At 49.4% G+C, this 26,970-nt stretch overlaps 1 protein-coding gene across 15 annotated transcripts in view; it reads right to left on the reverse strand.

Annotated features, from left to right (window-relative positions):
* camk2b2 (calcium/calmodulin-dependent protein kinase (CaM kinase) II beta 2) overlaps window positions 1-26,970 on the reverse strand; it is a 63,756-nt gene that overhangs the window by 26,017 nt on the left and 10,769 nt on the right. For 6 of the 15 annotated variants that reach the window (XM_029252700.1, XM_029252694.1, XM_029252704.1 and 3 more), the window contains exons 3-14: window positions 25,238-25,297; window positions 24,675-24,729; window positions 24,166-24,231; window positions 16,396-16,468; window positions 12,454-12,556; window positions 11,831-11,914; window positions 11,315-11,409; window positions 10,757-10,879; window positions 9,763-9,846; window positions 8,836-8,878; window positions 6,916-7,008; window positions 1,186-1,223 (exon numbers count right to left, since the gene is read on the reverse strand). In XM_029252700.1, coding sequence (XP_029108533.1) covers window positions 1,186-1,223; window positions 6,916-7,008; window positions 8,836-8,878; window positions 9,763-9,846; window positions 10,757-10,879; window positions 11,315-11,409; window positions 11,831-11,914; window positions 12,454-12,556; window positions 16,396-16,468; window positions 24,166-24,231; window positions 24,675-24,729; window positions 25,238-25,297 — 917 coding nt within the window. Of the gene's footprint in view, window positions 1-1,185; window positions 1,224-6,915; window positions 7,009-8,835; window positions 8,879-9,762; window positions 9,847-10,756; window positions 10,880-11,314; window positions 11,410-11,830; window positions 11,915-12,453; window positions 12,557-16,395; window positions 16,469-20,609; window positions 20,683-24,165; window positions 24,232-24,674; window positions 24,730-25,237; window positions 25,298-26,970 lie in introns of all 15 variants that reach the window. The other 9 variants (XM_029252703.1, XM_029252701.1, XM_029252698.1 and 6 more) reach the window with 4 other exon arrangements.

Consider the following 26,970-nt stretch of genomic DNA (forward strand, 5'->3'; position numbering starts at 1 on the left):
CAGCGACGCCGCAAGCCGCACGAAGGAAGTGGACAGCAGGCCACAGCACATGGTATGTATCAAATGAAGGCCAGGCCCGTGGGTGACACTCAGGCCCAGCTGTCAGCAGGAAGCAGAGACGCCAGCAGGAAGGGATGTGTCCATCTTGACTTATCCTCGTAAACACACGGGTCCAGTGCTGACACAATGGGCCACTGCACAGTGAAGGCGCTGGTTGCAGAAGCCTGTTCCAGGGTTTGTTTCATGGACACTTAGCAAATCCATGTCAACTGGCAGAATAACCCCTGCATGTAGGGAGCTTAATTCTCCACTCACATATCTCAGAACTGTGTGGCTGAATGATCATCCTGCACGGGTCCAACATTTCCAGGGACTCTATGGGATCTGAACTTAGGAGACAGTGTAAACACGGTGAGATACCTAACTGGACGCAGAACCGTCTCATGAAATCCCTGAAGTGAACCTGTGCCTGGCTTTAAAGGTCTGACTTATAGTATTTATTCTTGAGTTGAGTTGCAAGATGGACAGTAAAGTCATTCCAGGAAGAACTGGGCACTTTGTCTGGTAGAGCACTGGTAGCAAGGAGCTTCTCGCCCTCATCCTGTGGCAAGCAGCAGAGCACTGAGGTGCATGCACTGAACACAGCAGGGCCCAGGGAAAAAAGGACAAAGATCAAGGAAAACCACAAGGAGGGCGAAGTGGCGAGCAGCAGCGTTAACAACCTTATCGGGGGTGGATCCGAGGGGCAGTTGGCACAGCACTGACTGAAAGCTTTGGATCGCAGTTAGGGCACTAATACGGGGCAGAACACATCTCAACCTCAACTCGACCCTGTGAAACGTTTTGTAGTACTGCTGCACCCTGACATGGCCTGGCGTCTCCAGGCTGCCCAAAAACACACACACACACACACAAACATACACACAGCAAACCCACACATACCCAAACAAAGCGAATGAGGTCAACTAGATCTACCACTTACAGGTGCTGCAAAGAACGCAAATGCACAATTGTTGCTCTACGGGAGAGCTGGCCACTACAGATACAGAGAAGACAGTGACAGGGACAGCAGAAGCAAGGGGGTGCATAAAGCCACGGGAGAAGAAGCGAGCGGGTAGAAAAGGAGAGGATAGAAGCAGGAGTACGGCAATTTGGAGGAGACCTGCTAAAGTGTGGTTGCCTTACCTTGACGTCTGCTTTTTTATTGAGTAGACTCTTGGCTGCTGCAAAAAACATGGAAGAAAGAAACTGAATCAGTGAAGCTGGCTTATATTGATGTACCCAGAGAAGAACCTCTGCTGATCTTGCACTCTAATGTACCCATGCAGATGGCAGCAATAAAGGAGTAAGGAAACAACCGCAGTCGACCGCTTCTGCCAACACAAGACTTACCCTCTTCGCCTTTCTTTACAGAACGGGGGAGATTTGGAATTGCTCCAGTGAGCAAAGTAAAAGCACAGGCTCGACAAGAGGGCCTCACGCGATCACAAACCCGTTTGCCAGGAGAGAAGGAACAAGAAGAGACATTTGCGGGGTGATGTGTACGTAGGAGTCACCAGTCTCAGATTATTAGACTTCAGCCAGGTGGACACTCCATGGGCACCTAACTGGAAGCGGTAGGGTTCACAAGGGTGAGTCTTCGGGTTGCTCATCGCTAGACCCGTCCTGAGAAAACAGCTCCCTACCCTAACCTGCGGTGGCACCACTATCCAACAAGGTTGGGAGGACTCCGCTTTTAGAGAGTCAAAGTGTCTTCTAGGTGATGTGTGGTCAAGACTTCTTAACAAATCTCAAGTTACTTCACCTTTCTTTCAGCGGCAACCTGGCACTGCAGACATTTTTTAAGTGAAATGAACAATACAAAATAATGGTCTGCGTAGAGTATCTCACGGGCATTCTTGAGAATTTGGGCAAAACATGTCCTGCCGATAAAGTCCGCTAATACTGGCTGAAAAACGAATACAGAAATGCAATAAGATGTTATATATTAATACTGTATTTACATGATTTTGCATGCATCTATGCTTCATCATCCCATTTCACTGAGCTTATTTGGTTTCCTGAAATGTCCGTGTCGTAAACCAGAGTTCACGTTTTCAAAAAGGCAAAAAATAAACAAACATCTCTTGAAATAATGAAATACCTACACAGACTGATAGAAGGGCCATGGAAATGTTTATATTTACCAGTTTAGCCATAGTGTCAACACCGTGAGATTTTTAGAAAAGTGTTATAAAATCAGGAATAAAAATGGACACCTATATCCAAAGGACCCCTTTGTCTCTTCCTGGATTCACTGTGTGTGATGCATCTTTTCATGTTCTCGTAGGTTTCTTTTTATTTTTGATGAATTTACTGAAAAAGCACAACGCTGTTCGTCATTCAACATGTCAACACCACTCTCTTTTTGATAAAAAATATGGCAAGTACTATATATATTTGTATTTCATTAGTTTCAAGAAACCTTTTCATAAATCGGCTGAAACAAAATGGCTGCTCTGTAGATAAAGTGTGAGAAAAGCAAACGTCCGTGACAATGGGCATCCGTACACTGTTGACTCTTTCAGATATTCCTTCAGATGCAAAGTCGTTCCTGCGGATGCTGAACATCATGATGTGGGAGGAGAATTTTTACACCCCAATGATCCAAATGCGCATTTTCAACCAAGACATGGCAAAGAAGATGTATGTTTCTGTCTACTTTAATCAGCGATAAACTGCAAAAAAAGGGATTTGAAGAAAAATTATTTCAAACAGGAGGTTCTTCCTTTATAACGTTTGACACGCCAACTTCTCTTTATAAAGCCAAGACCCTATTCTGCCAAAACATGTAACACAATTTTGTTTAAAAAAAAAATTTCAAGTGAGGAAAAAAATCTTGTTTTGTTCCCGTTCTCAAGAATGCCTCCGAAAATAATGGTAGTGACATGGCAAAGCCAACAATGTCCTCCTGTGTCCTAGAACCTCAGTGTTAGGAATTCCACAGTGAGGGACTGCAAGGTTTGAACGGTAACACGACTGCCTGTACAAGAAGATTAGGGTTACCTAACCCTTCTCAGTGTATTATGAAATGGGCTCCTCCTCCCTCCAGTCAGTGAGTAGCTCACAAGGTAAGGAAAAAAATACACTGGCCAACAGGACCACTCGATAATGAGACAAAAATGTGATACAGCCGCTTGGACTCAATTAAGGGATACATACACACGCATAACATGTACGTACCTATTTATATAAACCTATTTAAATGCCCAAATATAGATTTGAATACTGGTTTAGACACGCACATTCACACGAGAAGTTTTTTTAATCACTTCAGGTAGAAAAATCATTCAGACAGACAACAAGAAAACTAAAAACACCTCCACTTTACACAGATCCAGCCGCAGACGGGGTACCAGGCAGACGACTGTCAAGAGTACAAAGTACAACTCTTCCTGCCACCTTCAGAAATGCAATGTTACAAATGTAATGAGCAGGTTTTCCACTGTTGTAAATCCATACTTAAGGAGGAGTTGTGCCAATTAAGTACGTTTCGGGGAAAAAGAAATCCTACACGCGACCGACAAATAACATGGCACAACACGCTTCCCTCTCAAAGCCTTTGAAGATCCTTTTTATGAACACTGTGTTACACTTATAACTTGGTCATACGCATTAAACCATTATGTTAAACCCTTGGTGTGAACACCACAGATTTTCGTCTGACAAAAAGATCCCATCCAAGTCAAGTCTCCAGGTACAAATAATTTTTTCAATTCAGTACTTTCCAGCTTTGGTTGTGGTGGGTGCCAGTGTACGAATGTTTTCAACCAGCTTTGTAATTTGGGGACTCAAATGAATGAGTCATTGCCCTAACAGAACTAATACAGCATTTTACATCCAAATTTTTATGAGAGTTGGAAAACCTTCACACATCAAGTCCCACCAAGACCAAGGAGGAAATCATTTGTTATAAACCAGAGGATGGGAGCTAATGACACTGGCATCTTTGGTACATTTCTCAATCCTGGTATCAAGGATCTCTATCTTGACATCACTGATAATCTGACTGTATTTGATTAAGCTACTTTCAATACCTTGACAACAATCCATTTTCAGATCAAAGCATATACAGATGCTCCTTGACTAACAATGGGGTTACATTCCGATAAATCCATCGTAAGTGGAGAAATCGTAAGTCAAAAAAGAATACATTACGGCACCTACCAAACATCATAGCTTAGCCTCGCCTTCTTTAAATGTGCTCAGAACACTTACCATAGCCTACAGCTGGACAAATTTAAGCAGAAGACACACATGGGCATTTAGTAGACATGATGGGATGCGAAAACACAGAATAAAAAGACGCTTTCAACACAGTATCGTTGTTTACACTTGTGGTTGTTTGCATTCGTTTGAGTGATCGCTAGAGACTATGAGCGTGATTCAGTGGATGCTGCAGCTTGCTGCCATCGCCCAGCATCGGGAGAGAGTATCATATCGCAAGTATATCGCAAGCACGGGAACAGATCGAAATTCAAAATTCGAAGTACGGATTCTACCGAATGCGCATCACTATCGTACCATCGTAACTTCGAACCATCGTAAATAGAAGAGCATCTGTATATTTATAAATTTTCATTTTACTGGTTAATATTGACCAAATCTCTTTTTCAGGGTAATCACTGGACCTTAAGGACACAGAGCTCAATGCACTGCTATTCTGGGTCATCAGGACCAGAGTTGAGAAAGTAATTTCAGAAATGTAAATCTATACAGGATGCATGTATATATGTTTGTACGTACAAGTATGTAAAGGACTGAAAAACCCAACAGAGATGGGATGGGCTTTTCCCCAGCAAATCATGCCCAGGGGAGGGCTCCTTACCTTGGCCCCAGTGTCAGAAGCAAGAGAAAAGAAGACAGTGAAGAGAGAGGACAGAATAAGAGAGAGCAATGACTAATTTACCAGTTACGTCTACTGGACTATATCTGTTGTAAAAGTCACAGAGGATGATGGGTTCTGGAGCAGGTGAACTCAGTTGAGGTGCAGCTACTATTGAGACATTTAAGTGGTCTGAACACTACTGAAATATTTGATCACTGACCCAAATGCCATAAAAAATTTGTTAATTGGTTCTGACTCCATCATCTGATCACCTGCACCAAAGAGAGACTCCACAGACGAAGCCCGAACATGACAGCTGTTAAAGTTTTGAAGTTAAGAATTTAAACAGAGCTTCTCTGCCTAGGCAGTGAGGTATCCTATTCTACAAATGGCCAAATATTCTCCTTGGTCAAAACAAATGACTTGATACTGGGGCAACCGCACAAGGGATAGCTTCTGCTAATGTCAGGTTATCCTATTATGGACCAAAATCTGTGTTGTGATTGCAAATTCTTGGTGAACAGCCCCTCTTCCGCCAATCTTCTCAAAATCTGCTAAACATTACTTCCCATTAATTATCAACACTGACTGAGTAAAGGGTAAAATCAGTCACTCTATCAGTACTGGCACACCTGTCTATGCCAAAAGTGTTTTATTGACCCGGTTAGCCATCATCGTGCAACAGCACCGTCATCATTGTGCTCCAAGATTGTGAACTCGGTTACTTTAAAATAGAAGGGCTCCACGAAAAATAATTATAAACCACTCTAGGATGAATTAGTAGATTATTAGTTCATCAAGAGAACTGCAGAGTGTGTTCTGGTTTGAAACTGCTCATGACAAGTCAGCCTAAAAAATGAACTGACAACAACTACAAATATCCTCTAGGGGATGGTTTCATATTCCAACAAGAAGCCAGACTTTGCACTGTCCTGCTCTACTGCTGCTCTACTTACGACTGTCAGGGAAGATAGCTAGTCATTTGGCTTTACTGCTCAACTTGAGTAGATGCAGGAGGCAAATAGAACTTGGTGGGCCAGCACCCATTTATTTTGGACTTGCTGTGTCTGCCTATCTACTAATGAAATTGGGAATTTCGTAAAGACATTAACATCTGATCAATAAGCTATGTGGAGAACTTCAGAACTTTGTGGATGGGGCATACCCATGAACTGAAAGTGACTCACTCTATAGTCTGAGACACCAACTACTGCGAACAGTGTATTCCATCTCAACACTAGGCTGAGAACCCGCTCCTTCAAAAATATTGTCGGACTGACAACCATTCACAGTTGTTTAACCCTCTAGCCTTGGGCAAAGGAGTATCAACAGAGTTCAGGTTTCCACATTGAACAAGCATCAGTCCTTGACGCTGGTCCACCCCACCAAGAAGATCCCCCACTCCACACTGTACAGCTCATGCTCCAGGCTAGTGCTTCATGCAACATTCAGCAGACCGGAAGGGCAGGCAATACCATCCTCAGTACAACAGGGGTGGGGCGGGCAATCCCACAGTTAAAACCGACCAGGAGAAGAAGACAGAAGGCTACAGAAGAGGAGTCGAGAGGTGAGTGAGATAGAGACGTTGCTTCAAAGGTAAATGCTCCCAGAAGTCCATGGAGGACAGTGGAGGAGGAGAAGAACAGGGGAATCAAAAAAGACAGGGAAGAGTGGGTGAGGAAACGTGATCCGCCATGCAGGGACTTTATGGCCAACACTGTGAGAGAATGGGAGGAAGGAGGCTGTCAGTAATGGAGCAACCAGGCATGTGTCAAACTCCAAAAGCTCTATAGAGATAGGAGGACAGAAAGGAGGACAGAGAGAACAGGGAAGAGGGGGTGGGGAGTGGTGGGATCCTCAGGCCAACACGACAGCAAGCCCAGCCTGTCAATCAAGTTAGAGATGGCCCGCCGATGCTGGAAGGAAAATGGAGATGAGGGTGAGCTCGCTGTGCCTGCGTCATGCTGGGGGCTCCAAGCTTCATGGAGGATGGGGTGGAGAGGAAGGGTGGGGAGAGAGAAAGGGCGCCCGCTGGTGCGCCAGGCTACCTTGTTCCACCAGCCCTGCAGTCGTGCCGGCGGCGGCGGCTGCGGCGGCTGCAGCGGCCGAGACAGTAGCCGGAGCGGTGGTCTGCCGACCCACTGTTAGTGTCCAAAATAACAACAGCCACATTCGAAAACAGGAGAGAGGGATGGGGGCAGAAAGAGAGATACAGAGAAAGCAGAAGGAGTACAGGGAGGGAGAGAAAGGGAGAAGAGAGAAGAACCATCCGTTAGTTGGAACGAAGAAAAGACTTATCCACGGAATCATGGCGGATCAACAGAGTCGAGCAATTTGCCCAGCGGTGTTTTTGCACCTTTTTGTTATGCATCACGTCTCCTGTCGTGATCCAGCCTGTGTGTCAGTGTGGATACCGATGCCCCCCAAAGAAAGGAGGCGCTCAACCTCGGTCCGTTCGCTGCGGTTAACGCATCACACTTCAACGCTTTGCTCCGTGAAGCCTTTGGCCTCATGTCCCATGATCTCGGCGGAGCTTTCGCTGGAATAAAACACCTCGATCGAGAGGTGCGCCGAGCTCTGGCTGTTGCGTTCCCACGACTCCCAGGCAGGTGTGGAAGCAGAGTGTCAACACCCCCTCATCTCTGCCGGCTCGCCTTGCTCTGACTCACGCTGGTTGATAAGATAATTACCATAATGAGAGCAATCAGTTGGAATAATGAGGGTGGTGGGTGGAGCCTGCACACAGGATAGAGTCAGGTGACAGGTGCAGGAAATGGAGAACCCCAGGTCACCGGTTACCGAGGCAACGAACGCTTTGGTCAGCACCTCGTCTCGTGAAGTGTGGACACGCGCTGTCGCAGCCACCCACTGACCTGCTGTATCTGGCCATGTGTGTTTGTGTTGGGGGGGTGCTGCTAGAGGATGCGTCTGTGCGTGCGCGTGTGTCTCGGAACAGAGAGAACATGACCAACCTACTGAGGCTCACATGATGAACAACATCGCCAGATACCATGGGTTCAGTTAAAGACGCAGGGAGGAGCCTGACAAACCTGGCAGCTGTGATCCAGTAAGGATGCTGTACCTGGAGACCGGTGTGGGGCTGGCAAACCTCAAACCCTAAACAACAGTAAGACGGCGGGTTCTGACCCATACAGAGATGTGCGTCGTTGACCCTGGAGACGGCAACGCTGCCTGCTTCACCTCACCGAGATCAGTACGACGAGATCGTCACGACGTTTACGGAGAAGCTCACAGTGTAGATGGTCAAGTGACGGTAAATCAAGTGATGCGGTACAAATGTACCACATACTACAAATACATAAACTCCTACACTGTGTGACATGTCTTTTCACTAGTGACTGTTATAATTTCACCATATAATAAGTATTTTCTATCTTTACCTGGATACCACTATCCCAGGCAACACAGAGTTAACACTTGACCTAGTTCCATAGCTGGATCTTCTTCTCCCAGTCCTGGAGAACAAGAACAGTCGTCCTCGAGAGAATCAAACCAGCATTGCTTCACGCCATGTTGCTGCACCATATAAAGTGGGAAACTTCAACACTGTTGAAGGCTAGATTTTATGAGACGTTCTACAAAGATCCTGCCTTCGACAGAGTGAAATGATTCTGAGGATGACTCTTTGGTTCAACAGAGTCCAGACCCATGACCGAGAACCTAGGCCATTCACTCAGACTGTGTAGAGAAGCTGTGTAGGGGTCTGAAAGTGCAGTTTCCACATGGTCACGCTTTTCAATGCCAGAACACACACTGCTGCCACAACTTTGAACATTTTGCCACCAACAGCTCCAGAAGGCAAAGGGGTCACGCTCACAGGTTCTACACGTCGGCCGCTGATCCTCACGGTTGAACGAGATCTTTTATTACGAGACATGCATGTGACGGGCAGGTTAACACGCTGCTGGCCCTTACCGTCCCTCTAAAGGATGGTGTCTCTGACTTACCGGAGAAGTTACGCGATACCAGCATCGTGGTGAGAATGGCACCCTGTGGGAAGAGAGAGCACTAGGTCAGTGGCCGGTTTAGACCCCACCACCCACGGCACCGAGGCCCAGCCTGCACGGCTACAGCACAAGGTGAGTGAAAGGCCACGGAAAACACTTGGACCGGCAGGTCGTTCCAAAGCCAGTTTGAAGATGAACGTTGACATTTGCTCCAACAAACGCACCATCGTAGCGTTACCACCAATCTCCGTTGAAAGAAATAACCTGATGAGTAAAGTGAATTACGGGCACATGTCCTTCTGAGTCAGAGACTGTAAAAGCAGAGTGAAACTTTATGGTAACAGAGCAGGTTCCATTGCATCTATGCATTTAGCTGATGCTTTTCTCCAAAGCAACTTCTAATTATTTACCCATCTGGGTAATTTTATTGGAGCAATTTAGGGTAAGTACCTTGCTCAAGGGTACTAGAGCTGGAGGGGAGATTCAAACTTGCAACCTTTAGGTCTAAAGGCAGCCGTTCTATCCACCATGCTACCAGCTGCTCCTGCAGATTACATTTAAGTTGAATTTATTGAATTTATTGTATAGTGTTTTTATTTATTTTCTTTCTATATATTTTCGAGACAGTAAACATAGAACCGCTGGGCAGTGAATTAAGCACGTCCGACTAACTTTCTCTTCTTTTTCTGTTCAGCTTGTGACATGGAAGCGCACAGAAGTCGCTGTACATAGACATACTGCAGGGTGAAATCCATCCGGAGCGGGACGGCTGTGCTGATCCTAGTCCCACACAGAGCCGCCTCAACTCGCGTGCGCCAACGCCGCGTTACCGCTTGTGTTACATTTGGGCCCCGTGCGTCTCGCCGTTTTTTTCCGCACCGTTCTGAAAACTGGAATGTGCACGTGTGGGAGGAGGCGCTGGCTGACCTTGAGTTTCCTCCTGGCGTTGAACTTCTTGAGACACTCCACCGTCTCCTGTCTGTGCATCATGGAGGCCACCGTCGAGCGTTGCTGCGGGACGAGACACAGAGGCGTTCAGGGCAACAGTTGCGGCAGCGTCTGGGACCGCGCTCGACTCTACGTGTCCAACTGTTGCGTGTCTTTGTGCTCATTCTCGTGGGTCAATGTTGCGGAAAACTCCGGAAAATCCCCCTGTGGTGAAGTCTGTTTGCTTAGCTGGCCTTCTAGATTCCTCTTCTCCGTTGGCTCCCGTGCCAGAACAGCGTCCCTCACCGTGTACCTTCGTGTCGAGGTATCTGGGCTGGAACGTTACCACACCTTACTGTTCATCTTTTATGATGTAGGGACTTTATGACCGTCCTAAGCAGAGACAGGCTAAGCTCTTGTTTTTACACCCTTTGGACTGTTTGTGCCCTAAAGCTCACTGGTGAATGAGCTCCGGTCATGCAGCGGACATGCGGTCCTTTTTTGGCATAAATACCCGTCTTAGCTGGGGGATCCCAGAGCGCTTGGTGACTTCCTGCCGCTGGCCATACCCTGTCACACACTCCGAATCTTGACTGAGTCGGGAAAGTGTTTTACCTCAGTGGCTGCAGGGGTTACTGCTTCCCTCCGCAACGTGTAAGTGCTGCGTGTGAGCGACTATAACGTGTCTTTGAGGATGGAAGTGTGCATCATACAGTCTTTTATGTGTACACAAGTGCAGATGATAGTTACCGTTCTGCGTGTGTGTGTGTGTGTGTGTGTGTGTGTGTATACATACACATAGAATTTGGTGTATATACAGAACGTGCGTGTATGTATCATGCAAATATACATCATATACGTTTCAAGTATACATCACACTGCTGTGTATGTGTGTGTGTGTGTGTGTGTGGGTTTCGGTGCTGGAGGAACAATTTGCATGAATGCCGGCGCTGTGTCCTCCCCGGGCTCCGCTCCTCTCGGAAGAGACACTCACGCAGACCCATGGATGTTTGAGGGCCTCCTGGGCTGTGATCCTTTTGGCTGGGTTGATGGTCAGCATCTGGTTGATCAGGTTCTTGGCCTCGGGGGTGACGGTGTCCCACTCCGGAGAGGGGAACTGCGTGGGAGAGCAGAGCGTAAGGTAAAAATGGTTGGCCAACAAAGCCAGCAATGGTCTTACGAGGGAAATACAAAAAAGCAACACCAAACATGTACCACATAATCACACTGATTTTTCTAATCCCATGTGAAGAGGAGACCCTGCGGTCTGCAGGTGTGTCTTAGCTCTTGGGAAGGGCAAAGATCAATTCTTCAACAGCGCTGTCACTCTCATTAATTTCAACAATTTGTGTTTATGATTCCATTAAACTTGGGCAGTTCTTCATCATAATTTGTGTGAACAGACACCTAGCTGCACTCGCACTCCTCAAAAAGATTAGCAGGAAGAAATTATTATATACACTCGGTATGGTAAAAAAGACATCAAACACAAGTACATGACCTATTAGGTATGGGGAAAGGTGGGGGGCGGCATTGCCCATTCCACACTCACATCATAAGCCCCAGCCTTGATCTGCTGGTACAGCTTGTGCTGGTCCTCATCCCAGAAGGGCGGGTAACCCACCAGTAGGATGTACAGGATCACACCTGGTCCAAAAGGTACACAGAAACCAAGGCCTGATTCCGAGTGCTGGTTGCTGGAAGGTCGGCAAATTCACCGGTGCTTATTATAGCAGAGGCTCTTTAAACGTGTTGCTGCGCCTCGTGAGAAACGCCCCTCACCTGTACGGCGCGCACAAGGTACCTGCTTTTACGAAAGAAAACATAGATGCTATTTAAACAGAGAAGCACCGGGCCCTGCATGCGATCAGGACCTACGCCGGAGGGCGTGTACGCCGGAAGCCGAGGTGCTGTCCGATAGGGTTAGATAGAGCCTCTCAGTCGAGCTGCTCATCGGCAACGTGGTTCTGTGCTCCGTGTGTATGTGCGTGCGTGTGCGGCTTTGCGTCTTGGCATTGCTGTGTCTTGCATGAGGGCTGCTGTGCAGAACTCAATCTGTTGGACTCACCACATGCCCAGATGTCCACCGGCTTGCCATAGGCCTCCTTTCTTAGCACCTCTGGGGACAGATACCCAGGAGTCCCTGCAAACCCTGCAAAGCGACACACATCCACCAATCACAAGTCCATAGCAATGCAGTACAGACTATGTGTGTGTGTGTGTTTTTGGGCAGAGCTTTCTATGTGTCATACATTTTACTTTTACACCTTTTCCTTCTTCACTTCCTCCAGTAGAGTTCGAACCCCACCAAAGTACATAGGCTTGCTTGCACTCTTTTACCACAATGCACTAAAACCAGCTCAAGTCCACTTAAATTCCAGGAGATACAAACAGATGGCATTGTGGGAAAGCAGCGTGTAAGATGACTTCACATGCATGTGGAATTCTTAATAAACACAGCAGTCGCTTTGAGATGATACGCAAATTTTAACATTAAGAGCTCATCTCCCTGGAGCCATCCCAGAAAGGTGGCATGGTGAACAATCCAAGTTATTCTGGGGGATGTTCTGGGTCACAAGTTTAACCCAGACTCGCATGGCAAAAGGGACATATGTGGCTTTGCACCAGGCCGATGACTCCCGGCAGCACGGAAGTGTGTGTACGTGCGTGTCGTAGGGGATCCACACGTACCGAACCAGGCCTGCTGATCTCCCTGGACTTCGATAGCCAGCCCAAAGTCGGCCAGCTTGACGGCGGCATTCTTGCACTTACTGGCCAGGAGCAGGTTCTCTGGCTGGGAGAGAAAAGGGTGGAGGTAGGTGGGGCGCGTACAAGACCGAAGGGTCGGCGCTCAAATTCTCACTGACCTGCTGGCAAAAAGCCGAGTCAGTTACCGCCTCCACCACGAAAACACACACAAAAAAACGCACTCAGTCAGGAAACGCAGACAAACAAGGACTGCAGCAAATCGAATATCCACCCACTCGCCTCCAACTCAGACGCACGTACAGTACATGCAGACACACTGCTTGAAAAACACAGGCCTGCAAATACATCTTTAAACGCCTCTACATCTATTCCCACACATGATCTCATCCCTTCCTAACTAGAATTCAGTTATGACATTGGAGACCACTGTGACATCAGAACCAGCGCGGTATTTATACTGCACGGGGCCAACTCGGACCAGAACATATGCGCTGACAAACTGTACACGCGCTGGCAGTTACAGAGATTGTGTTTCTGCGGCCTCGGAGACTCGCATCTCTTGTTCCCCGACACGCTCGCGTGCCCGGGTGCGGCACGGGCCAACAGGCTGTCCCACATTAGGGCTCCTCATTAATCTCCGTCGAAATCGCCCTCTAATTGTGCCGCGCTCGGCAAGGGGCTCGCCACCTCCCGGCCGCCCCTCCTGCGGAGATCCTGCACAGTTTTTATTTATATCCCCAGCGAAGGCAGGTGACTCAGTCCTGAGGGTGAGGGGCGTGCGTCTGCAAACACACACGCGCACACCGACGCAACACGCACGCCGAGACATCCCACGGACGTCTGTGCACGTATAGGGGTATGTGCACAAATGCACACGTGTGCATACACACACGCGCACACACACACACACACCTATAAAGAGCTTCTCCTAAGGGAGCCCAGCACTGCTGCGACTGGTGCCGCTGGTTCTTCTGCATTGCAGTGACTCCTGTTATTGCCATCTGTTTCTCCCTCCCTCCCTCATCCCATTTCCTCTTTCTCACCCTCCCTCCCCCGCTTTCGCTCACTCGCTCTCTCTCCTTTATGGCTAAGAAAAGGTTAGAAAAGCGAAGCCCGGGATGGAAAGACTTTCGAGGCTTCCTGGACTACTTTGTGCGTCGGGCCACCGAAATGAGCGGAACGGAAGCACCAGTTGGAGGAGGAGTGCGTTCTAAACCTATGACTCCGGTATTGTTTGAATGTTTAATAACAGGGCACTAGAAATATCCATTGCTCTGTGAGGGTTGCAGGTGCTTCACCCTCGAGATTTTACTATGGTAAAGAAAACAGATGACATGCTTTTCCAAACAAGGTTTTACCTATAAATTTTAAAGACTGGCATCACAATAGGAGCTCCTGGTTTTCTATTCTGGATGGTGGCTTGCATGTGAAATCGTGACATTTGCTTTTGGAGATAAAAGCAAGAGCAGTTGTGGGCGATTTAGGCAGCAGGGTAAAGAGCAACAAATCCCACAGCAGTGCAGGGTTTTAGTTCAAGCTACAGGACGAGCTGGACGCCAGGAGACGAGTCTCTGTGCTTGTGGGCTTACAGAAACCAGCAGCTCTCTGCATCTCATCTCCTTCAAAAGTGGTGCTAAAATAGGTTGGGCTCATGCTGCTCCAGTGGAACTCGGGCAACGTGTGGAAATGGGTTACAGGGGGAGAGAGGGAGGGGGGCGAGAAAGAGAGAGAGAGAGAGAGAGAGAGAGAGAGGGGGGGGGGGGGGGGGGGCATGTGGGCGTTTGGAGACAGAATCAATCCCACATCCCCCGCTGCTCTTCCTCTTCCAGAAGGGGACTGAATGCACCACATGCCTTCACTTTGCAGTGTGGCAGGAGGATGGTCACCTTGCTCAAAAGCACCCTGGCGTCCACCTTCACGGTGGTGGCGTGGAGATCTGCGCTCCCGGGCCGCCCCAAGCCAAGCGGGGAACGATGCGGCACGGCACGCTCGCCGGACAACAGCCACACGTTCGCGTCAGATACTGCTCTGGAGACCTTGCCTTCTTTGTCCTGTCGACAAGACACTGACAAAGGTGCGACCATCAAAATGGCAAATCTCGTCTACATCTAGTTCAAAACCAAATGAATCCAGCAAACGGAAGGAAGCAGCAATGATGTGAACCGCTGCAGATAATTCAAATGGTTAATAACAGTATATTGAAAGAAGAGGACAGGTCGAGCAGCAGGAATCTCCACCGCATAAACACCGGCAGCGACTGGTCCGCCGATGAGCCGCACGACCGGCTCCTCAGAACGTGGACAGCTTTGCTCTCTCGGAGACATTCCCTCATGAGGTACAGACCTCAACATTTCGTCGGAACGCACCGTTTCATGCTGCCGTCTTGAATTTAGCGCCTCGAGCACAACGGACCCGAATAAACACGGGAGAGCCACTGTGGAGCAGCTTCTAAGGTGTCGCCCTCATAGTGACGCACTAACCAAGGGGTCGGACACCAGCTGAAGGTCAAGGAGACCGATGAATCCCTCCCAAGGAAATGACGGCCGAGCTCACACGTTCTACCCAGCAAGCAACTTTCTCCACGGTGGTGCTCCTCACTCTTATTTCTAAGAGCTCTTTCTTTTTACGCCAATTTTCCTTGGCACCGGGAACGAGAACATGAACACTGCACATTTTCTTAAGTGTTTAATCCTCACCCCCTCACTCAACAAACCACTGCCCCCCCCAAACACCACCTCTTTGCACAACTGCTACTCCTCCATAGCGGAGGAACAACACTACGCTTCACCATAAAATCCAGACACACGTGTACCTGTCCTCTTACGACGGAGACGACACAAGACCGACCAGGAAAAAACAGGCCCTATGGGCGAGGGGGGTTCATGATTTATAGCTCTCATCATAGGCTTCTCGCTCAGTCCATGACCTCCAAGGAATCTGCACGCATGCAGGACACACACACGCACAAGACAGTACAAGCGAGGAATGAGATGGAAGTGTGTAAGGCATCCTGGCCACCAAGACTCTATACTGGGATCCCTTCTGGGCCGGAGCTGAGGACACCGTGCAAAGCATCCCCTGAGCGAGGGAAAAGAACAAGCTCACTGAGGCATCTCCCGAAACTGGGTCACCTTCAGATCGGAGGACATTATAAACTGCTCCGCTCCTGTTAAAAAAAGGCCCTTGTATATCAAACCGAACAAGAGCTTCACGTACAGTCGGTGACTCCTTCAGATGATATTAGTGAAAATCGTGTGCAGGACAAGCCCAAGGACGGCGGTGCTGCGTACCAGCACAACCAGAGGAAGGGCATCTCATGCGAAAACGCAGCGAGACGAGGCTGTTCAATCTGGGATGGGTTCCGTTATGGCATTCTCAATCGCTGACCGTTCGCAAAACATCGACCTCCTTGCCAACGGCACAAGACGATGGGTGGGGCGGCTCAGCTCTGAATCAGACCTGCACAGTCTTGGCCTTCCGGCTCATTCCACGAAGCAGACATCAGCTTTTAACGGGTGAATGGATACAAAAAATAGGACCTTCGAACAGTTTTAATGCTTTGGTCACTTGTTTGTCCAAAAAGTATCTTCTTAAGACACCGCTGTCTGAATCGGGTTCCTTGCAAAAGTCCCCGGTATGGAGATGATGTCACTTGACTCTGACCCAGTAGTGCGATGTGGACTGCTGACACATCGCATCAACCATTATGACAGTCAGCACAAAACAAAAACAAAAAAAAAAAAAAACCACATACAACAAATGGCATTTGGTAGATGTACCGCAAGTACCACGTTCTACTGTGTGTGGTACACACACGGATACACACACGCATACTGGCACACTCTCACAAAGGAAGACGCACCCAGAGACGGCGACAGAAACACACGGCGGAGGCGAATGTCACGGACGGGACCTGCCACTCACCTTCAGGTCCCGGTGCACCACGCCCATTTGGTGGCAGTGAAGCACCGCCTCCAGGATCTGCTGGATGCAATGACTGCATGCAAACACCAGGGGGCCCGTGTTAGTCCGAGCGGCATTACAGTCTCGTGCGCAGGCCGGGGACATGTACGGACGTAGGGGCGGGGGGGCAAGTTTGGGGATGGGGCTTGTTGAGGACGGGAGGGGGGGGGGATAGGGGGTGGGGCCTCCTGGTCATATTAAGCTCCCTCTCAGGCAACACCCCGCAAAACAGACCAAAAGTAAAACAGTGTGTACCAGGAGTCCTGTGCGTGCTCGTGGTGGACGTGCGTCCCGTATTCTCACCATGTCTATCATGGCAAGATTTTACCTTTTCGCTCGCTCTCCCGCTTCTAGGGGTGAGGGCACGAGTCCAAATCGGACGGTGCGGCACAGGGCGGGGACAAACACCTACGGGACATGTCCCCACCAGGACCACGATTAAGGACCCCTGGCCTGCAGCTATAAGCCAAGCCTCCTGACACATCTTCTAGAACATGACAAATGTAACACAGTGGACGCTGTTATTCAGTCAGGATCAGACATACACAGCATGACGTTATCTGACATCAACTGGGCAGTAAACACTCATATATGCATATTTGTATAAAGGTACAACAGGTGGAACTGAATCTTGAGCTATGGATGTACGGTGACCGAGTGGCGAAGCGGAGCACCGTGAGACTCTGCATCCTCCGCCAGGACGGGGGAAGCAGAGGGTTCGATGGGGAAGGATGCAGGGCGTGACTTCCTGACACCCTGCTGCAGCATTAAGACTAACGATTGTGTGCAATGAGCACACGAGTCACAGGACCTGCATTTGTGCGAAAGGCCCTTCGAGCCGATCGGAGCCCGTTTTCAGATACGGCGTCTCTCATTCATCGTGGAGAACATGTGTACATTTTAGAAAGAGGCAGGGAGGCTCATGTCAGGCTCAAGGCCAAACAGCAGCACCACCTCCAGCTCTTCCCACAAACCGGAGCCCACTTTGGGATTAGGCTCACAAAGTGTGCAGTGCTGCTTCAAAGTATGGTAACCCCTTGTGTCGAAATGATTATTTAATGAGAATCGGAGTTTGTCGTGTGACAGAATAGGTGTGCAACGATCAATTCCGTATGTTGTTTAGAGGAAATCGCGCGTGTGGTAGAAACATGCGGGTAGGTAAGTCGAGTCAGGGGTGTAAATCATAGTCATCTATTCATTTTTTATGTTTATTTCAAGATTTAATATTTACAATTCATCAATTTATTTTAAAACATTATACAAAATAATGGCCATCCTTGTAGGGTTCACATACTTTCAAGCAGCACTATACACAGTAGGTCACAGGACTGTTTAATTTCATAACAGTAATGGTCTTTTAATTCGTAATAAACTCATTTTCAACTATCTTTGAAAATCTGACACTATATACATAGATGTTTGCATAATGAAGTCAGATGACGTTTGCAGTAGAGATATGGTTTTTCCAGTGGGGGTGGGGGTGGGGGGGGCTGTGGGGAGGGACAGAAATTGAATGTGTATCTTGCATGTGTATGTGTGTGTGTGTGTGTGTGAGAGAGAGAGAATGGGAGAGAAAAGAAGTGTGTTGGAGTCCAGGGGAAGAGGGGCCTAGTGAGTCAGGCTGTGTAGGCGTGTGCTGTTGAAATATATAATTTGTGCGCATGTGTGTGTGCGTGTGTGTGTGTGTGTGTGTGTGTGTGAGAGAGACATACAGAATAAGGGCGTGAAACTCTTCCTGTGTGATTCTGACTTATATTTACAGCACGTTCATATCTGATAGCGTGTATCAGCATGCTGTGCGTGTACAAGTGCGACAAGAAAGGTCACGACAATTCTCTCGCATGACTGTGAGTGAAATATAGCAGCGGGGGGTGTATCCATATCTGCGTGTGAATGTGAGCAACTCGAAACTATATGTGTGTACGAGTAGCATCTCTATATAATAGATGGTGAGTCCAGGACGAGTGACTGTGTCTCTGTGTATCTACGCGTGTGAAAAAGAGTGTGTGTGTTGGCTCCGCTCAACTGCCTCATGTGAAGTGATTAACGCATTTCGTGCTGCGCTGGAGGTGATCCATCTTGCCCCTCTCGCCCTCCCACAAGGCCATTTTCTGACAGTTCATCAGCTCTGTGACACGGCAGGGCGATAACTCTGCTTTTGTGGGTGCGGGTGGGTGAAGGGAGGGCCGGAGCTGATATCCCTCGATTTACAAACTCTCTTTAAGCAAAATTTTGGTACAACGGCTTGTCGGTTTTTCACACCCAGTTTTTGGTTCACGGAACAAAACATCAGTATAACGTCATTTATCCAAAAGACTTTGCACAAAGTGCGTTAACGTACTGTAGGCGACGCGTCTGCTTAGAGTATTTTAGGAATGTGAGACTGTCGCTTTAAGAAGGTGAGGCATTACGGGAAGTTTATGAAATTCCACAGGTGTGTCTGTCAGTTGTCACCGATCATCTTATTTAATTGAACGATTAGGGAGATAACAGAGCAATTAGCAGGAAAATACCGTTCTTTGGGTATGTATATGCATCTTAGCAACAGTGCGCAGTTTTAGAAAGTTGTTCACAATTAATGTGATGTAATCAATGGATCCCTGCTTGGGTTATTGTTCAGTCTGCATAGAACTGAGCAACTAAAAAGAAAAGTGAGAATTACCATGAAGCGGTAAATGTGTAAATGTAAAGCTGGTAGTGTAGTGGTTAGATCTACTGCCTTTGTACCCAAAGGTTGCGGGTTTGATCCCATCCCCACCTCTGGCTATAATACCCTTGAGCATGGTACTAACCCTCAGTTGTTCCAGTAAAATTACTTAGCTGTGTAAACAAGCAAATAATTGTAACCTTAACATTGTAAGTTGTTTTGGAGAAAAAGTCAGCTAAATCAGTAGATGTTTTATACTGTACTGAAGTTATGGCACGATAGGTTATATAGGTGATTTACAGTATTCTAGTGATATTTGGGAAAATTGGTATGGGATTTTCAGATGGGCTGGAGACGCATTATTTTTCTTCGCCATTCAAAATAATGAAAAATAGGCTTTCGGCACCTGGAATTTCGATATCCGCGCCATCGTCAGGAATGGATCAATTCGGAAAAATCGATAAGTGGCCGCGTGCCCCGAGTCTCACCGTCACCAATTGTGCTCAGAGTGTCTTTGAGTCCGGCTGTGCGAACCAAGCAGTGGAGAGTTAAAGCTGGCCTGGCTGAGAAGAAGTCCACCCACTCCTTCTGCGGCCACCTCTCGCTCGCAGCAGAGGGATTAACGAACTTTTGGGCCAAGTGCGCAATTATGCGGAGGGAAACACCAAGTGATCCCACTGCGGTCAAAGCCTTTCTTTCTCCGTAGGAGCCAAGGATGAAGGGGAGGGAAAGGATCAGGTGGCCATTTCACCCAACACTTTGCTTCTTTGTTTCCAGAGAAGCCCCGGCGTTCTTCACCGGAGAGCTGCACATCTCCAGCCACGCTGACCGCTAACGTCTACTTGTGTATACATGCATTTCTAGGGTCCAAACAGCGGAAGGCAAAGTCTGTCCTCGATATGTCGAAAACACGGCTCTGCCAGACCCTGGAGATATTTGGACGTTCGCCACTACAACACGGAACTACCTTTTGCCTACACGGATGTCCAGCTTCCTTGCAGGTCTATATATTTATCTAGGTACATTTCTATTCATGCCTTTTCAAGTTGTTAATTGCTACTGAATTTACTCATTTATTTTTCAATCTTTTTATTGAGGGTTGGGATGGCTGGGATTGTTTTTGTGTAAAATGAGGTCATGCATGAGGACAATCGGACATATCGGTCAACGTATGGGTTTTACCCCTTGTATAATATCAAAACAAAATGGAAAAAATAAGCAAATAAACAGCTAACAGTTATAGTAAATGTAAGTAAGCGCTGCCGTTACAGTGGTAATTACACCAATGGTGAGTGTCACAGTCACGATGGTGCTTGGGGTGGACGCTGTGGGCTGGGTTCGAGCGTGGCTCATGGGACTGGGCTACAGCAGAGATTGTGGTGTCTGAATGGGGGGGAAGGGGAGAGAGCAGCCAGTGCAGCAAGAGCAGGTCAGAATGCAAGGGCCACAGATGGGTGGACGGACGGACGGACGGACGGACGGACAGGCAGGCAGGCAGGCAGGAGGCTGTTGCACTACACATACTGACCTTCAGGTCCCTGTGAACTATGTCATGTTGGTGAATGTGATTGACACTGTCTAGAATCTGATGGATACAGTGACTGTGAAGACAAAACAGAAAAAAGAGGGAGGCAAGAGAAGAAAGGTGGAGGGAGGAAGGGGGGGGGGGTGGATGGATTGAGGGAGGGATGCAAGGAGAGGTGATTGAGGTGAGGCAGCGGGAAGAAGAGGGATGCGTGTTTCGGGGAGGTTGTAGGAACAAAGTGAGGTGGAGGGAACGTTAACGGGGAATCGGAGAAGTGTTGTTAGAGAACGAAGCGACCGGGTCAGACACAGAGCGGGGGGGGCGGTTTGGGTCGAGGTCAGTGGAGTTATGGGTGGGAAGACAAAACAGTTTGAACAGGGTGATGAGAGACACACCAGAGAAGAGCAGAGCAAGACACACTCAGAATGCTGCGGGGGGTCCGACTGGGGAGGGAAACAGAAAAAAGGGGAGAGGGAGAGATGGGGGGGCTTAGGGGAGGAGAGAGGATGATGGCGACCAAGCAGAAGAAAACAGAAAAATGGAAAGTTGGGAGTGGGGTGAGAGACAGCAAGAGAGTGTGAAAACACATGAGGGGCTGAGTGTGTAAGAGGTGTGGGTGGCGCCGCCCTGCAGGTGAGTGTGTAAGAGGGCTCGGTGGGGTGGGCTCGTTTTCTGCAGAACTCTTCCAAAGGGAGAGATGGGGAGGTGGGTTTGACACAGTGTGTGTGTGTGTGTGTGTGTGTGTGTGTGTGAGCGCGCGCACGGAAGCGTGCACAGTGCCTCGAAAGAGTTAAGCATTCTGGAGGAATGACTAATGTGCTGGAGCAGGGAGACGGGCTGCTGCATCCCTCCCACACACCGTCTACTGCGTGGGCAGCGTGGGGGGGGGAGGGGGGGTGGCGATGAGATGCCACGCATCCCAATGATCTGAGTATGCGCATACGCACAAACACGCACGCACACACGGTCAACACACACGCAACTAGCAACCCCCCCCCACACACCTGCAGGAGGAAGCACAGGGAAAGCGGCGCGGGTGCAAGAGAGTGGGAGGGGGGGCTCTTGGATACCCCTCCCCTGGCAGCACAGTGCGACACTGATACGGGTAGGAAGTGTATGGGGGCTGCCTTTGGAACGCTTTCGCCCCCCCGGGAGGGGGTCAGAGTGAGGGCCAGCATCGCCTTCCACTTCTGCACATTAAGAGAAACACACACACACACACACACACACACACACACACACACACACACATACACTCACTCTCAAGCACACTAAGGTAAGCTCTCTGCCCACCATACACACACACAGCCCTACTGCCATCCTACCACCCCAGCCAACAGGGGGCGTAGTAGTTAGAATAGCTGCCTTCAGAGCTGGAGGTCGCAGGTTTCAATCCCACTTCCAGCAGCAGTACCCTTGAACAAGGTACTTACCCTAAAGTGCTCCAGTAAAATTACCCAGCTATATACAGTAAATAGGGTAAAATGAATAAATGTAAACAGTTGTAAGTTGCTTTCGAGGAAAGTGTCAAAGGAGTAAATATAGCATTGATCCCAACGTGGTAAAAAAGTCGTGAGAAGGTTGCTGTTGTAGCACAGACTGAGCGACCACTTATTTACAGCTCCAGATCAGCACAAACAGTGTAAGAATCATGAACTCGTCACCAAAAAGTCAGAAACTCTTTGCGCTGAACACCCCCACGAGACGCCGGTGCTCAGCTTCGGGCCGAAGCGAGACCGGCCGTCCTGCGTTAGGTTTTAAGTTCGAATCCCAGAAGTGTCCTTGGAAACGGCCCCTACTGTAATAAACACTATGTGTGTGAACTCCCGTGTCAAAGCGGGGTGTGGAAAGTTCCGGGCTTCGCGGCCGTCTTTAGCGGAAGCAGCTGAAGGCGAAGTGTGGATCACTCAGTTAAGACCCTCTGCTGCTCTACAGCCCCCCCATCAGCGCGGGTGGCGCTCCGTTCGCGAACCCTGTGTGTGTTCGTCTTCTGACCGTGGGGGGCGGGGGGTTATTTGCATAACCGTAGTACCTAACGGTAAGTGTCTCAGCTGAGCTAATAAACATGGATATGACCTGCAGCTGGTAACCTTCGACACCTCTTCCTCTTGCCCCCAATGCAGGATATCCAGAGTGCCGGCGCAGCGGTTGCACTGCACGCGCACACACACACACACACACACACACACACACACACACACACACACACACCGCACCTCGTCCCAGATACACGGTGTAACTCGGTCACAGCAGCAGTGTGACAGAGCGCCTGAGACGGTCCTTGGGTAAAGACTGTTCTCTTCAGTCCTCCACACTGACACATACAGCGGATAGGAATGCAGGTGTGTGTGTGTGTGTCTGTGTGTGTGTGGGGGGGGGGGGGGTGTAGCTAAAGAGCCGAATAGGAGCGCGGTGTGTGGTTAATTATCTCCGCTAATTGAAGGCCTACTTTCCACGGGTCTCCCAGGGAGCACCGAGCCAAGCTGGGCCAACGCAGGAGGAGCACTCGCCCGCACACAAGTCTGCACACACACACTCGCCCGTACAAACAGCCATACACACGTGCGTCTCGACACTCACGGGCGCTCCCTTCTACATATAACAGAGACTTGACACGACCGAGGCGAGTTTCCCTGACGAACAGCGTGTGTCAAAAACGGGACTTGTTTCCGGAGCTTTCGTGGAAGCCTTGTTCAAGGGTACAAGGGCAGAGTCCTCGAACCGTCCTCCGCTTGCCGGTCCTCTGTCCAAATGGCTGATTATCCATTGGACACACAGGGCAGGCAATCTGTTCGGGACAGCTGAGCGCACACACACACTGCCGGCGAGAGGACAAGCTTGTTCACACGCACCCACACACCGCAGCGCGTCCATCGTCCCGTGTCGAAGCAAAGTGTGCGGCGTAAGGGGCCGGGCCGGTTGTCACGGCAACGGCGGACCAGCCATCATCACGTCATCCTGCGCCGCAACATGTCGAGCGCCGCTAGGCGCGCTTCTCTGTCTTGGACGGGCCGTGTTTTCCCACGTGTGTGAGTGCATGTGCAAGAACCGAGTAAGCGCCAGAAAGGGGGGCAGCGAGGCGAGGTAGGAAGAAGGGGGCAGGACGGAGTGCCGGGTGTCTGCTGAGGGTCCAACAGAAGGAGGCGGATCGGGTCGCGGCCCTGATGCCCTTGGAGGTTAAAACAAATCTGGATTTGTGTGTGGGGGGGTGGGGAGGTGGGTTGCAGGCCACCTTTGGTTTCCTTTGGGTTCGTCTGGGCCAGGAAAGCCGGGGGGGTCCAAGGGTCACCCACCGAGGGCCCCCTCCCAGCCACGGCATGTCTGAATGTCTCATTCCTCACTTTGTAGCATCATCCATGAAGAGCAGCACTAAACCACGCCAAACTACATGTGGACAGTCGTGTGTGAGTGTGCGAGCACAGAGCAGGAGACAGGAAGTGACACCGAGAGCAGGGCAGCGGGACGGGAAAGGAGGAGGAGAGAGGCAGAAAGAGGGAAATGGACACAGTAAGGGATACGGATGGTTGGGGGGGCTGGGGGTGGAGGTTTGGGAACTTACCTGGCATCTGCCTCACTGTAATACTCCCTGGCGACTATGTCTTCGAAAAGCTCCCCTCCAGTGACCCTGGAACCAGAGGGCCGTGCAGGTTAACGAATACCGCGGTACCAGCGCCACACACGCTCGCAGGAGGAGCCTTAGGGCATTCGGTGTGCTCATACATCTCAACGAATGTACATCTACACAGGGTAAAAATACTGTGTACCGCGGTGCACGTTGTGTGTACGAACGCATGCGTTCGGGGGGGAATCCTCTCGAAGTCGAGATCCCGGGCTTTTCGTGGGGGGAAGCCCCCAGCCGCAGGATTCTCCGGCACTGGGCAACCCGGGCCTGTTGCCATGGAAACAGGCTCCTCGATACATGGCAACGCGGCGCGGATAAAGGAGCGTGCCGGATTGGACCGCGTGGGGCGGGGGGTTTCGCAGAGGCAAAGGAAACGTGGGATAAAAGTGCAGGATTACAGCTGTGGGAGAGGGAGGCGGAGATCTCTGGCGCACTGAGACACTCACAAGTCAAAGAGGAGGTAGTGGAAACCTTCTTCTGATATACTGTCATGGAGACGGACTGCAGGAGAGGAGAAGAGAAGCAGGTCACGCACACGCACTTCCTCGGACGCCCATCAAGCAGTCTGCGGGTGTGCGCACATACACTGACCGTAACCGTTCACTGAACATCTGCACTGGCAGGGCAAACGCACACACACACACACACACACACACACACACACATACACGCACACATTTATTGAGATACAACAGGTCACGCTATGTGGCAACATGGTGTAATGTTCTAGTAAAAGGGTTTGGGGGTGCTTTTTGCCAAACGAAAGGGGTGCTTGCCAGTGCACAAACCTCCCACAATCCAGCTGCACAACCAGTCGACCGCACTCGCCTTTCGCCCTCTTTGCGAGAGACGCGCATTTGGTGACACCCAGAGAATGTGAAAGAATTCATGAAAAAGGGACAATATCACTTTCCCGATTTATCACCGCAACACAGCTCTGACCGTCACCCAGAACTTACTAAACCCACACATGACAACGACAGGTAAGAGGACCGAAAAGAGGACTTACCGATATTGGGATGCTTAAGCAGGCGACAGATACGAGCTTCACGCTCCAGCTTTTGATGGTCTGAGAAGAGAGACAGAGGAGATAAGAGGGTCAAGCTGATGGTCAAAGTTGAACGTGAAACCTCTAGAAAGGGACTTCACCCCCAATTACACCCCGCACCAGCATGGTCCTCACAGTCCCACCCTGCCCCTCCCTTTCGCAATCCCATTCTGCAGATTCAAAGCCTTTCTTCTGTACGATCTCAACTTGCGCTTCTTATCCATTCGACTCCTTTCAAGCAACTCATTTACCTCATGCGTGACACTTATACGTGTATCGTGAGGACAGAGGGGTGGAGGCAGTGTGTCGGTCTTTGGAGGGACCTTGTCGATACATCCTCGTGTTGATGGGACTCTGGTATCCAACGAGACCCAACGCTGCACCACCGGGACACCCGGACAAGTTTCTCCGAGAGACACACCGCCCTTTTACCCTGATGCACAGCTTCCTACCAGGAACCCCCGTTCAAAGATCCCCTTTTAAAGAAAAACCCCTCGGGACTAGAGAATGGAGTCATCTGCGGCGTCACACATCGATAAAGTAAGACTGCAGAAGAAGCTATCTTGGAGTCAGGGAGAGCAGATGACAAAAGGCCATCAAACTTCGCCGCTGTATTTACACGCCCAGCTGATGAGTAATGAGGATGCTGTTGATTTAGCTATTTATCATCCCCATTAAGATGCTCAGCGAAGGAGCTAAGCTAGAAAAGGAGTCCCTGCAGACACTAATCCAGCCATTCCGCCGAGAGCAAGAATCCCGACCGCTTTGGCTGTAAAGCACCGCTGGTCTGATGGATCAGAGTGCTCTAGATGGTGTAAATCCAGGCTCCAAAAACTTCATTTTTTACTTGTCTACCAACCTTAGTGCTAGAAAAAAGAATAAAATAAAGGAGTTAAATAATATGACCAGATGATTCAATGAATCCCTGAACTGGTGAGTTCATGAAAAATCTTTGCACATCCGTGGGGGAACCTGGTATGGAACAGACAGACAAATTTACCCTTCAGAAAAACACTTTAACTCAATAAAATAAATTAGCCACAGAAAAACGGAGATGCTGTAAAAATAACATCTTGTCCTCTTTCCACTGATTCGACCCTAAATTTGGTCATGTCGAGGCTCGGGAACAGGCACCAGCTCGGGACAGCCCATGTTTGGCCCACACAAAATGCCCGAGGTCACATCGAGACAAGGGTTGAGAAGAGCACAACGGAACCACATAATAAACAGTTCGCTGGAGAAGTTGTGGGGTCGAGGGGTCGCCGTAATGTACCGGTGGTCCTGGATCGCCGTCAAACTCTCTCCCGCCATCGAGCTCCAGCGCTGCCCCACAAGAACAACACGCTGATTTCATAACCAGAAACAAAACTCTTTCCTCCTATGAATCATTCATCTCCAGCTATTTTTGAACTTGTCCATATTCTAATGGTCCGTTCCTTCTTCTCGCGTTCTACAAAAATGTGATTCAGTAGGGAGCACACTGTAACCGTGGAGATCCTACCTAGCAGTACTTGGCATGGTCACAAGGGCCCAGTGCTGGAGACACACCTTTGGCAGATGTCTGATGATTTTTGCACTCGTGCTCTTCACCCAAGGACCATCTCACCCACTGTGACCGAGTGGACCTTTGTCTCAGACATACTACTCAAGACCGGGACCAGGAAAAGCGGGACAAGAAAACGAGGAGAAGGAGC

The sequence above is a fragment of the Scleropages formosus genome, chromosome 6, assembly GCF_900964775.1.
Source record: "Scleropages formosus chromosome 6, fSclFor1.1, whole genome shotgun sequence".
Classification (NCBI taxonomy): Eukaryota; Metazoa; Chordata; class Actinopteri; order Osteoglossiformes; family Osteoglossidae; genus Scleropages; species Scleropages formosus.